Source organism: Botrytis porri (genome assembly GCF_014898465.1).
Source record: "Botrytis porri strain MUCL 3234 chromosome Unknown BPOR_004, whole genome shotgun sequence".
Classification (NCBI taxonomy): Eukaryota; Fungi; Ascomycota; class Leotiomycetes; order Helotiales; family Sclerotiniaceae; genus Botrytis; species Botrytis porri.
The window spans coordinates 2416914-2430763 of NW_024066078.1; the positions used below are offsets into that span (position 1 = coordinate 2416914).

The window sequence follows — 13850 nt, forward strand, 5'->3', positions numbered from 1 at the left end:
AGACTTTGTGTTCGTTGAGTAAGAAAGAGTTTTATTGGGTAGCTTTGTGTTTGGTGTGTGATGTATGGAAAAGGAAATGTAATTATTGGCTTTACTAGAAAACGGCAATTTCCCTGTGATGTGAGATTTTGTCCCTTTATAAAATCTAGAGAAATCGGATTACACTTATTTCCTCAAATGATTGGAAAACATACACCTTATATACACCAAAGTCAACATTTAAGTTCTCTTCATCTGTCATACCAAGACGCTTTCGAAACCAAGAGCCTTCTAAGAAACCATTCGACTTCCTTAGTATCGTTATATCAGTATCTAGAGATGATTTAGAAAAGCTTACATCTTTCTAAACTTCTTATCAGTATCTTACCAAGAGACTTACAAAGACATAACTTTTATTTCAAGCACACAACTTTCTTAGTACCAGCACATCAACCTTCTAGCAATACTCCAGAAAGCTTATTCTCCATCCAAGTCCCAAAATTCCAACCCAAGAGCATCAAAATACCCGTCTACCCTACTTCCCTAATCTAGCTATCTCATAGTCTATAGATCAAGCTCGTACTAAGCTTTTAGCTCTACACTATCACATCACCCCACTACACTAGGACCCTTGGGGGTTGCGCAGAAACGCCTTTATCCTTCTTTAGTAGTTCTACAGGCTCGACATTAAGATAGAATGTGGAAGTTCTGCCGAAAGCTGGAGATTGAGGAAGTGATGACGTGCATTATCGCGCGTGTGATATAGAGGCGGAAATTTATCTGATATTAGTGTATTTAGGGTTGTAGTTGATCAGAAAGTTATGGTTCGTGGTTATTAAGACAATTGTGTGTGGAATTTTGTTATATAGGTCATGGTGTGATGGTGTTGATGGATTGTATGCTCGACATTAGTGATCTTCTCCGAGGAATTATAGGCCAATTGAAATGTTCTGTTTCCAGTGATATCTATTGGCAAATGTTTCATAAAACTCCCCGAACTCAGAGTACAGTATAATGCATCCACGCCTTGCAATAGCCCCAAGCTCTCACCACAAAATCCGAAGACACGTTGAAAGCCTTCGCTTAACAATCCATTTGATAATGAGACCCTTGTTAAATCTCGTCTTAGAAAACGAAATGTTGGATCAGAGGCGACAGAGCACTCTGGCGGTGCCATATCATGCTTGCATGGTATTTATCCCAGGGAATTTATTGGCAGACTTCTCCCCGACGCGTTATCTAGCCTTCTTCTGGAGCCTGATGTCTCCTTTCTAACTCATTAAGTCCTGAATAGTTTGAGATTTGACGTATCGAAGCGAAGATAACATGCTATACACGTAAGAGGATTTGAGTTTCTGTGCTGTGGCCATGTTAACTGTTGAAATTGTACTATGCGCCAATTTTTGGTATAAATTTAAAATATGAGATTTATGAACAGACACTCGCAACTTGTAATCGTCTACTTATATCTGGGGCAACTTGTCCTAAGCGTGGATCGTGGAGAGTTTTCACGCACGGTAAACGACAATGTCTGCGTCTAATCAACGAGATATCAGGAGGAAACGAGGTTCAGACGAATTTGTGAAGAGTGTCTTTATGGATGAACAATGGCAAAAGATGTAGCTCCACGCCTTCACGAATGAGTTGAGAAAGACAGTTGGTAAATAGGAGAGTTCCTCGGGTATATAGTCAATAACATATAAGTCTGGCGTCCTATATGTAAAATAGTGATACTATACTCATTACTCGAGAGATAATAACCATGAGCCGTACCAAAAGACACGATGAATAATTACATTGAGCTGTTAATCAAATGTTACGGTCCTTGCATGACCCATACATACGGATTCCCATCCTGGCTGGCTGGCTACGTGTATTCTATGGTCCTTTAAGCGAATATAATAGACTCTATTTTTCTCTCCCAATGAGATTCTCTCGACCTGCGACTACCTCTACCACAAAGCAAACTCGGCATTGATTCTACCTCAAACTTCCATACAACAAATATCTCACCAATCCAAAGCCAAACTTGCAATATGTCTGTCGTGTTACACGGCCACGAAACATTTCATCGCTTCAAGGATCTTCCAGCCGAAATACAACACAAGATATGGAAAATCAAGATTGATGAAGAGATTGAAAATCTCACAGAGGGTCGCATTATCAAGGTCATACAGCGAAAGTTAAAGCAGACCATTCGGCAATGGCAGGAGATCAATGAAGATCCTCAATCGATTACAGACCCCTTGTCACGAGCTATGGAACTTTTTCGAGATATCAATTCTGATGCCATAAAACCTCCCTTCGAAATGGCAATGATGGCTGCAGGACATAATTGGCATGTAGAACAACTGCAGAGAGATCTAGATGAGAACTTGATTGGCATGTATTCGCCACAGTCTATACCCCCTAACATTGCTGCATTATTGTCAGTAAGTTACGATTTGAGGATGCTGATGGAGAAGACATATTCCTTCGCATGTGGAATCGCAAAGCCAATGGTCTTCTTTAATTTTGAGCTGGATAATCTCTTTCTCAGTTACAAAGATTTCCACATTGCCTCCAATGATCTGAGCTTCGTACGATCCCTAATTGACGGGTTAGATAGTGGAAGACGAAAAGATTGGGGAAAAGTCAAATTCTTATCGATAGAACTCCCGACTCGCTATTTCCAAAGAGTGGGCCCTGACACAGAGTATGACGTCGCATTTCACCCGTTCATAGAGGTCGTTCTTTTGTATTTTACTGGTCTGAAGGAATTGACCGTAGTATATTCAGACTACTCTGAAATCGATGAACACGACAATCTGATTTTTTTCGAGCCCATCTGTCTTAATTTCGCAATTCAAGCCCTGCGTTGGGGACTTGTTGAAAACTTACAAGACTTCGAAAGCTACGATTATGCTCAAGGCATGAATTTTAGAGTTCGACATTACTATGAGCTCCAACCTCTAGTTCAGGGAATTCCGGAATTTGCAAGACGTATGGAAGAGAATACAGGAGCTCATCTTAAAGTTCCGGGGATCGGATCATTGTTCATAAAGCTGATTATCGGACCTACGCGACAAAGAATGTTGGAGGATGCACATCAAGATTGCCTTGGAAGTAACTCATGAATGCAGTCGATGGTCGTTGAAAACTAAATGCGGAAGGACATATAGAGATGAAGGGATGGGCAGAAATATCATTGCCAAAGCTTGATGAGATACATGCTAGGGAGTCGAATATTAGTCTTGATATCCATCCATATAAAATTGTATTCCGCTAGTAGGAACTGGGTGTAAAAACAGCAATGTACCTACTTGCTGTGAAAGGAATAGCAGTGCGAGAGCAGTAATTTGCAGTACGATAGCTTTATTAAATTGCTCCACCCATGAACCATTTAACTGCTGTGATGTGATCCAAATAGTAAGTGAACAGTAATATGTAGATCAGGCTTGGTGTATCATGAAAAAATTAGTCTTCGAACTTTCAACATTATATAGCACACTATCCCCTAGACTGCTAACTCATAGCGCTCAAATGCTCCGTGTAATATACCCTATATGAAAAAGTTTGATTAATTAAAGTAAAGTTTTAATACCTTTTTAATTATTCTATTTATAAAATAAGGTTTTGATTCTAAATCTTGATTTTCTTAAAATCGTAAAAATAATAAAGATTAAAATTAATAAATCTTATTATTTGGAATTTTGAAATAAAAATCTTATAAAATGGATTTTATATTGAAGATTGAATGTAAGTATTTAATTAAATTTCAATAATCCTAATGATCTGATTGATTAATAAGTCTCTATTAAGCGAAAACACCTTCAGTTGACGGTCTAGGGGATAGGAAATACGCCTTGATAACAATTACTTATATGATTTACGTATTTATTGGTTTGAAGTAGTGACCAATAATATCAAGATTCTTTGCTATGACTCCGATCAGTACAGATCGTATGATACTGGCTACATATCAGAGCCGGTCCTAATTTGCATCTTGTCAGTCATTTCCTTGAGAGAACCAATTCGTTCCACAGATTTCGTTGGCTTTCTGAAATTTGGGCAGAGGCTGTGGTTGGGAGAGCAGCGGTGACGGCGAGGCGGAGGAAGACGGATATCGAGACGAAAGTTGTGGAATGCATTGCAGAGGTAGCGATGTCGCTTTAGTAGATGTCGAGCAATGGATAGTGAGATTGGAAATGGTGGGAGGAATTGTTAGGATTCTATAGAAATTTTCAAGTCTGATAATCTAGTTATGTAAGAGTTTAGGCCCCGGCTTATTACACACTAAGCGAAAACACACCAAAAACCCTTATTTATTCAACTTTTGAACTATATATTAATTCAATTACTTTTCAAAATAAATTTACAAAAATTATAAACAAAATTGAAACTTATCAAAATGATTTAAAAAAATGAATGAAATATTTTTAGTATTTTTTTTTGAAAAAGTTGTAGGTTTTCAAAATTGAAATTATAAAAAAAAACTTAAAAAAGTGATTTTTTATATAGGAAAAGTATTACATATTATAAATTATGAGAAGTTTCAACTTTAAAAATTTATAACTTTATCAATTTTTATAATTTCAAAATATTATTTAAATTAAAGATTCTTTTTATAATTTTTTATATATATATAGTTTTCACATTAATTCTTTATATAATTGAAGAATTATAAAAGTAATTAATTTGTATGGGAAAACAGTATTTTTGTGGGGATTTTGTTACGAAAAAGGGTGGTGTGTGATAAGCCGGGGCCTCAACTCTTACAATGCTAACCTCACTAGGCGTATATAAAGAAGACACGGGTGCGCCAGCGCGAACAAATCACATGTACATCATCTAAGAGCAGGGCAAAATTCATGAATATACGAACAGTCCAAGGGTTCAAGTGTTCCGTAATCACCATTGGGTCTAAATAGCAGGCTCCAGTGAATCTAGTAATCGGCGGGTACAACCAACCACATCACTATCATGATTACAAACTCACTCGCTACCTTTTTGCGGCTCGTGAGACTATCTTCACACCGCTGCTTACAATCCTTATACGGAAGTGTGAGAGTTTACATGGGTTCAGCGACGAACAGGTTTCCAAGATGAGATAACGACTTGATGATATCAGATCTCTCTTGGAATCTTTGTAAATCACATGGAGTGTTTGAATTACTGATGACCTTTATGTTCATTTTCCTCAGATTCATGAAGATAGAATCAGTATAGACTCAGCCCAAGAGGCGCTACCTCAGAAACTGGAAAAAATTCACATGGCCCTCAAAAACCGTCAAATAGCATATTTGAACGAATTTCGAACTTATAAATTTCGTTTTTATTTAAGGGTCAACGTGCTTGATAGTCCTGCTATAATGCAGTACAGTGAGTGCAAAAAGATGACAAACTATCCGATAATAGGGAGCCCGACCAATTGTTATCAAAGTCATGGAATGAGCTTGTTGAGCTACTTCACCCCTGAAAGGCTTACATCTCGGTACTCTAGGCATGATCCGGTTTTGCAAGACACGAAGGAAAAATGGACTTGAGTCTAGACGCTCAATTAAAATGCATGACATCATGTGAAAGGTTGAACAGAATGATGAAAAACAGGTGTATACCAAATTTTCGTTTCATTACTTTCATTGTCTCGCTTCTAGTATGTCGTACGCTAGAAGTCACAAGATCTCTCTTCTAATTGTGCGGCAATACAGACACTCATAAGATCTCCAACAAAGATCAATGATCAAAAGAATGTACCACTATAAGATCCTGCAAATGCTGCAGCAACTAACTTTTGAACCGCCTGACCAGGATGAAAACTGTTCCACCACAAACAACTCACTCCATTGGTGTTATAACAAACTGCATTTGGAGAACCATAAGCTGTCGGGTTATTTAGGGCTGTGTTGAAGGGAATCTGTAAAGTTGGTGAGTAATACAGCTTGAATCAAGTTAGAATTTTGACGTACTGAAGTATCAATTAATTTGACAGTGGTCCCAGATCTCTCGGATTGGAACTGAGTAGCCGTGTTCTTGACAAGAGTATTCCACGCTGCAATGCTTGAAGCGTACGCCGCTTGTGAAGTACTATTCAATGCTAGAACTCTGGGGGTCTTGTTGGTGGCTATTCACTCCCGTCAATTTCTGAACCGTGATCGTCAAATTAAACACCAGGATAGAGACTTACGTGGGACTGTTAACAATGCAAAATTTCTACCTCCATAGTAATACATTATGTCAAGCTGCTTCCAGTAGGTATCGAAGATCTCCGTGAAGAGTGTACTCTCATTTGGAAAAGTATAACTGAGATCAATATCATTGATACCAAACCATACAGCGAAGAGTGTATTTGCCGAAGTCCATGGGGCATACGACGGTTTCGGTGCAAGATTAGCAGTGAAGATTGCTGTTTGTTCGACGAGCGATTTAGCACCATTTGTAATGGAAGGAACGACATTATCATCCACTGTTGAGCCTCCAACAGCAAAATTATATGATAGTGTTAGAGAGGTGTTATACGCGGTGACCAAATAATCGATCCAATTGAGACCCGCATCTGTTGTAGTGCCCGGAAATGGAGGATTTCCAATCGGATTGTCTGCAGAAGGCTTCGTACCAGTTATCGAGAAGAGTGTGCGTGTGTACGAGTCACCGCTAGCAATATCGATTAATACTGTCCCTCAAACAATATTGGTTTATTCTCACAAGGAAAAAAGATATTTGGTTCCTGTCGTTTGTCTAGGCGAAAAGGAGTTTAGGAACGGGAAAGCTATACAGCTATCGACCAATAAAGGAACAACGAACAGATATTGATATAACATGGCTTAAACTGTAGTTATGAGAGCAAATAGTAACTACCAGATGAACAAAAATTGGGTGAAGATGTGTGATAAAGTATCTTCACGGATCTGGGTTTCATCGTCAACTACAACGATACCCCGCAAATTTCCCAAATTCTCCGTGGCTCAATGGCGATTACGGTTTCCGCAACAAAACTATACCGAAAGCTTACTTATTGGGTAAATTCTGATTGGGACGGAAGGACTGTTAAAGTCGCAATTGAATTATAACCCCCATTGGAGATTTCCCGATGAAGAAAAATATGCACGATGATCGATATAAATAAAGTACGATAAAATCCAGTGCAAAACAAACATTAGCTGAAGCTGAAATGATAATAGAAAAATGCATATCAAATCATAGCGACTGAAGATAGTACCGATTATCGCTCCATGAACAATTACAATTGGGACCTATCTCCATGAATTAAAACTATTCAGTACATGGAGACAGTTTGGGTTTACAGCGCGCCGTCGTCCTCTAAAACTCTGAATGCTCAACTTCAATCGTAAACAAGCAATGAACATTATTTTCTTGGCGGAATAATGGACACATTACATTATGACAAGTTTGAAAGCGGCTATGATTCAAATTAAAGAGATCAAATGATGGGGATGGTGATAATAATAGCGACAATGATGGCGATGTGATGATGATGATGATGATGATGATGGGCAGTCATTATGAGGTTGTTATTTTAAATCTTAGAGTTTCAAACGCGGGACTGGCCTGAAGTTTTAGCCCACAAACATTGATTTAGCGCCCACCCTCAGTGAAGTCTGACAACGTCAATGTAATTAATTTCATTGTATTTTTGTCATCATTGATAACAATTTACAAAAGAATGTCTCTAAAGTCCCTACCCAAATTAGAATTAATAAGATACGTCAATGGCAGACCGATAGAAAGAAGGTTAGTGTTTTGCACAATGAGAGTATAAGACACTACCGAGTGTTCTTCCTCTTCTCGTCGTTGCTCATTCTTCTAGATATAGTGATGTTATTACAACCATTAGCTGACTTAGCAATAGTAAAAGTTGATCTATAGGTTGTGATGTCATGAACAGAGGTATAAGTTATTAGTGATTAGGCTATACTTACGCTAGGTCTATTACGGTCAAAGGGTCTAGCGTCACTCCAACAATTATTCCATGTGTTATAGGCCAATCAAGAGTGAGGAATTCTCCATCGCTAGGTTGTCTTGAGTGATTATGATTCTGGAAAGTTCAAGGCAGCAGGATATCAGTTGTTTTTGGTTTCCAGACAATCCAAATTTCATTTTCAACTGACAACAATTATCCGATCACCAGGCCCAATCATTACTGCCATTTCATCTAAAGTACGGCTAAAGTATACATCGCTCTACCTCAAACCAAACCGAACCATACTCTCTCAACCCATACAAATACTTTGAATGGCCCATAGGCCACAAAAGTGCAAGCTTAAGCACAGGCGGTACAAACAGCATTGACAGCACTCAAGACTTGAAGCGCGACGGTAGCTCCACAAGCAGCAATAACACAATTGGTAGCATCAGTCTCGATCTGAGAGAAGGTAGCTGATGCACATTCACAAGCGTAGTCGTTCGCTCCGCAATATGTCGCAGCGGCTGCATCGATGCAAGGAGCCTAAAATGAGTGTTAGATGGTGAATCGAGGATTGACGAGCATCGAGCGAGGAAATTCTTGAGATAGATTTGAGTGATGGAAATGATGCTGTAGAGGCCAACATAATTGAAGTAAAGAAAGAGACGACTTACGCCGCAAGCAGGCACAGCGGCTACAGCTGCTGTACAAGCAGCACTTTGAGCTGATACGACGGAGGCAGCTCCGAGAACTATCGCAGTGTATGAGAACTTCATGATTTCTGATTGCAAGGAAGGTTTATGTGGTGGATGATTGTGTTGTTGTGTGATTGTACTTTTGAGATTGCGCAATAACAGGTGATCAAGGTGGGATTTCCAACCCTTTTATAATTCTTTGTTTATATCATAGTCCGACTTCCCCGAGCCCTTAGCAGTGAGCAAGCTCTACGAGCACAGTAAATCCAAATCTTGGCATCAAACGGAAAGGAATCCTAGAAGTGAGAATGCGGAGTTCCTAACGTATTTAACCGGGGGTTTGCATTAGCTGTTGCGGATGCGGGGAATCCCTGAACTGCAACAGCCCCCATAATTTTGTTCCTGAAAGGTACACATAGCGAGGGGCCTCAAAGAGGTTTTCCTCGGTACTCACATGTTTCATTGAAGATTCCAGCATGTGAAATGTGCACAACCCAGGATTAAATGGCTGACATGACTCAAAGTGAATAAAAGAACAATCAGCCGATTGAGTTCGCGTTAAGGAACTTCCCAATACTAAATATCGTGCATAGTTGTGCAGATTAACATAGCGAATAATATGATTGTATGTGTAAGATCAACTGGGAAGCTTGGACAATTGTCCGAAGAATTAATCTTTCAGAAATACTGTGGATGATATTTATCACTACTTGCTGATTATGGATAGCTGGATGATAGCTGGATGGTGAGACGGGTGGGCAGATCGTCCGAAATGGCCCAACTTTCCGATACCCCACCATCAATGGGCTTGCACATGAGATAATTTGATGGTGCTGAGTACCGACAGTGGTTAGTTATTTGCCAAAAGGTAGACTTTGAAGGCATGGTTTCGTCAGGCTATGTGCAAAGAGCCAATATGAGATACCATCAAAGTTTGGCGCCTGCCCCTAGTTCTGAATGAACCTTCCATCTTTGAACAAGAGCCAGAGTTTGACACGACTCCTACCGTCTCGGCGTCTATCCGCATCTGAAAAGTATGTAAAATAGGTTACAAGTATAATCATAGCAACAAGATCACAAGGTACATCCAGTTCTTATTCTGATATAATGCCATGCCTATCTTTCGCCTGTGATTTTTGTGGGATGTGACATGCTTCGGGTTCCTAGCATTCAATCCTTTGCAAGTTTGCAATGACCTGGAACTTTCGATTATATTTGGAGGCTTCCCACGATGAAAGTCGTCAATTCAAATGGCACTAGACCTGGTAAAATCAATCGGCCGGACAACCTAAAGCGTCGTTATGTTGAGGTCTAAGCCGGGGAGCTATCAGAACTCTAAAGCTCTCCAACATAAGCATTGGATAGGACTACAGACTACGCTATCCATTCTCAAAGCAGATACCAATAAGGCCTTACATTTATCCAGCAGTAGAATGCATGTAAAATGAATAGACAACGAATTAATTATACACCAATCACGCATGAGACCCTCTGAAAGCAGGAATCTGTAAAAGTTTGGAGGCTCAGATGAATCGTGGAAACATTGCCATACTAGTAGGAATGACTCCCAAGGTATTTCAAGCTTGGAGAATACTATGTGAAGCAATATCACCAACGGAAGAATCGATGCGAAGATATGCATAACCCCAAGCGGAGTAGACAGCTTTAGGACTAACATCTCGAGGCAGGTTTTGAGAGTTATTCTCCCCCCAATGTGTCAATAAAATGAGAGTTCGAGAGCACTTGCTAGACCACACCCAATATAGACGTTTTTCTACCAAAACAGAAATGAGAATTTATCACCTAAGATGATCAAGCGCAAGTAGAAGGTAACTACCTATCAAAGCTTTATGCGGTCAGATCGAGATTGACATTATTCATGACAGCAATTCGACTGTGTGAAACTGCACAAGATAAACGATGGCGGAGGCTGCGGACGACAGAATTTCCATCTTCATGTCCGTCCTACTAATTAATGGATTATCATCAAGGACAAAACTTCCTCGACCTGCCATATCATATGTCCGACATGGATTAAACCATTTCGTGCAGACGACTCTTGACTATATTGCCATCTGGGTATTTCGTATCAGTCCTTTCCCATCCATTCTTGAATTCGTAATCATTGAATGAGGTTGAGGAAGTTAGCAGGTTATAGATGACGTCTTCAATTGCTACCGATTGTCTGCGAAAAACGTAGATACATCTCATTGCAGGTAGCCTTGTCCAAGAATGGAGGTCATGATGATGAGCGCGGTGCCAAATTAGTAGATATCGCAATCCAAGAGATGAATTGCGATATTTTGATACCTTTCCGTTGTACAGCTGAGATGCATGGGCTCGTTGACCACTATTGACTTTGGACTCTCTCTATAGGTCTCTTTCGACTTCCATATATCTATTCTTCGAATATATCTATCAATTGATTTCCGATTAAAAAAATGAGGTATTCAACTTGGAATCAAATCATTGATACTAACTACGAATTTTGTAAGTGATGAGTCCATCAGTCCGTGCACTCACTGAAAGCTTCAATTCGCTGACTCATCATGGCAAATATTCAACCTCACAACTTTCACGACATCCATCTAGGTACCAATTGGAAGAGAGTTGAATTTATATTATCAATATTGGATCTATTATTTGCAACCACCACATGGTCTGACTATACTACTTCTCATCGCTCCGTCATTTCAGCGACAAAATCCCCTGAAACAACCTGCCTCCTAATATCAACATCATCCTCACTCCTCGAATTCGCCAACTCAAACTTTTCTTTCCACCCTATTCATAAAGAAATTGATCGTATCTTTGGCATGATCAATATTGTCATAGAGTATTCTTCTATAAGGTTCGTCCCTTGGATATACTCCCCGTCTCATCACCAGAGTGCGAACTCTTTGAAGTTTCTTGAGTTCACCCAAAAACAGTTTCAAGACTTCATCGAAGCTTCTGACAACATTTGCCAAACTACCCATAGTCTTGCAAACATCCATTTCCATATTCAATACTAGTATATTTATGCTTGTACAAAACTTGTTGAAAAAAGGGATGTATATGCGCAAACTGTACAAAAGATCTACATCATGACAATCGCACACTATGCGTTTCCGCTCATGAGTTCTTGGTGAGCCTGCGAACCGTAAAGTACGAATTGAAGTTCTACTTTGTGGTCCGATCGTGTAGAGAAATCGGAGAAACAGATCGTAACAAGCCCAGCCCTCCAACTTAAGAATTGGGACACGCCTCTCAATCTGATTCATGACATGTTTGATTTTGGATTCATATTGTCTGGCCGACAATTTGACCGTGGAGCCGTCATAGATACCCTCTCTGGATAAGGTAGGTTTATCGGAATTTGGCCAGTGGTAGTTGCTGTCCTTGGATAACAAAGAAGGTGGACGGCCATAAAATATCTTGCTGTTGCCCTTCATCTTGAAGCTGTATGCATTATCTGCATATAACATTTGTAATCCAAGCTCCAGTATTTGCTTGCAAGTACGTAGACATGTTGCGTATATTATAGGGCGGAGAACTCTTGTAAGCTCAACGTACGGAGCTGAGTCAGGAAAGTCTGGTCTAGGACCTACATTCTTGCGAAGAGTCACATTCGAGCCACATTCGAAAGACTTGTAACCGTTGAAATAAGGAGAGTCTGGAAAAGAAATTCGATAGTCTGCTTCAGAGTATGATACACTCCAATTGGAAGTTACTACTGTCGGAGTAACAAACGCTCCGCCTTTAGCAACGAGTGTGTAGGCGAAGATCATCTTCAAGATTTCTGGTTTTGATTAGAGATTTGAGGTTCCAGAATTAGGTTCAGGCACATACCTTTTGGAAAAAATTAAAAGATGGAATCGATGAGTCCTGGGAAGATTCCATCCAGGCTCGCTTTGACGGGTGCCTAACAATCTTCGAATTTCCTTAATCTCGTTTGAGGTTCGATCGACGTCTTTAAGTGGACGAAAAAATCCGAGATAGAAAGGACCTAAAAGGAGTATCCCGGATTGCCTTTTTCAATGTGGTAAAATTTTGAGTTCCAGCAGTCTGCTGTATCACGGAAATAATAGAGATCTAAATACGGATAATGATTAGTAGTGTTATTTCAGAATCGGTCAGAATACTCACCAGTGTTGTAACAGTACACCGTCGACAGTGAAAGGTAATTGCGACAGCCATCTTTCATGGTTGTTCTGAAGTTCGATGCATCATGTGATGCTCATTCTCCCCGGCTTATAGGTAGTTTAGATGTACAAATCCGGTCAGATTCCATGAAATAATCCATTCATTTTGACAACAAATTCCAGATTTCTGTTTGAATATCAAATTACAGATTTTATTAAATAATTCTGTTTTTAATATATTTAAAATATTAAATAAAACTAAGAGTCCAATTTTTAAATAAAAAAATATATATCAAACAACCTATTAAGTAATCTAATCATTTGTATAAAAACAGATTGAAAATAATAATTTGAAAAAACAATTATTGTTTTCAATTATACAAAAAATCTGCAATTTTCTAAACTCTTCTAAACTTTTATAATCTAAAACTCAAAACTTATATTATCTATATTAAAAGCTCATCCTGCGAGTTTATTCGCTAGAAGTTCCTTCTGTTACGGGAGCTGCCTCTAGGGTCACGTGGAAGTGTCTAGAGATCTCTCGAGGTGGTTTAGACTAGACTTCAAGTAGGAATTCAATAAGGTTGTAACTGGTTGCAATTCTCGTAACTATAGTAATGAAACTAATGATTGTTCTTGAGCACGAAGTTTTCCTTTTAAGAAACCCTTTCCCTTATATAGACCTTTGCACTCTGCGATCCCATCGATCCCACTCACTGAGAGTAGTGGGCGTAGTGGGATCCCACTGATCCCATTGATAATAATCGGTGGGACTGATGGGATGGTCCATCACGTGATACTAGTCCCGTGAGTCTTGTCGTCCTGTCTTATTTCCTGTCCTAGGGCTAATCCCTTGGGAGCTTACTAATCCTAGCAAGACCTCTCTTGCTTACTGTGTCCTGTATTGCTTATTCTTCTTAGGACCCTACTGTCCTAGGAACCATGTCCTATGATTCAGTGTATTCTATAACTAATACTATATACATGCCTGAGGCTTTCCTTGGGTGCCTAGTGTCCCCCGGTATACTGCAGCTGAATCACTGAGGCCTATAATACCATTATAGCCTATAAGTCAGTGATTCTACAGCCTGTTACTAATCCGTTGTAACACCTTCCTATACATAAATAAAACGATCATGGTGTGACCTT

At 39.5% G+C, this 13850-nt stretch overlaps 4 protein-coding genes across 4 annotated transcripts; 1 reads left to right on the forward strand and 3 right to left on the reverse strand.

Annotated features, from left to right (window-relative positions):
* Positions 1–2015: 2015 nt before the first annotated feature.
* Positions 2016–3095, forward strand: EAF01_003631 (uncharacterized protein; the record flags this gene model as incomplete). Its single annotated transcript, XM_038911885.1, has 1 exon — positions 2016–3095. One exon carries the CDS (start codon positions 2016–2018, stop codon positions 3093–3095), a length of 1080 nt encoding a protein of 359 aa, XP_038773120.1.
* A 2606-nt stretch (positions 3096–5701) lies between these two features.
* EAF01_003632 (uncharacterized protein) lies at positions 5702–6779 on the reverse strand (the record flags this gene model as incomplete). The annotated part of the gene is made up of 4 exons (XM_038911886.1): positions 5702–5875; positions 5928–6082; positions 6146–6612; positions 6664–6779. 4 exons carry the CDS (start codon positions 6777–6779, stop codon positions 5702–5704), a joined length of 912 nt encoding a protein of 303 aa, XP_038773121.1.
* Positions 6780–8239: 1460 nt separating this feature from the next.
* Positions 8240–8658, reverse strand: EAF01_003633 (uncharacterized protein; the record flags this gene model as incomplete). Its single annotated transcript, XM_038911887.1, has 2 exons — positions 8240–8425; positions 8557–8658. The coding sequence occupies 2 exons, from the start codon at positions 8656–8658 to the stop codon at positions 8240–8242; spliced, it is 288 nt and encodes a 95-aa protein (XP_038773122.1).
* Positions 8659–11342: 2684 nt separating this feature from the next.
* Positions 11343–12347, reverse strand: EAF01_003634 (uncharacterized protein; the record flags this gene model as incomplete). The annotated part of the gene is made up of 1 exon (XM_038911888.1): positions 11343–12347. One exon carries the CDS (start codon positions 12345–12347, stop codon positions 11343–11345), a length of 1005 nt encoding a protein of 334 aa, XP_038773123.1.
* Between the last annotated feature and the right edge of the window lie 1503 nt (positions 12348–13850).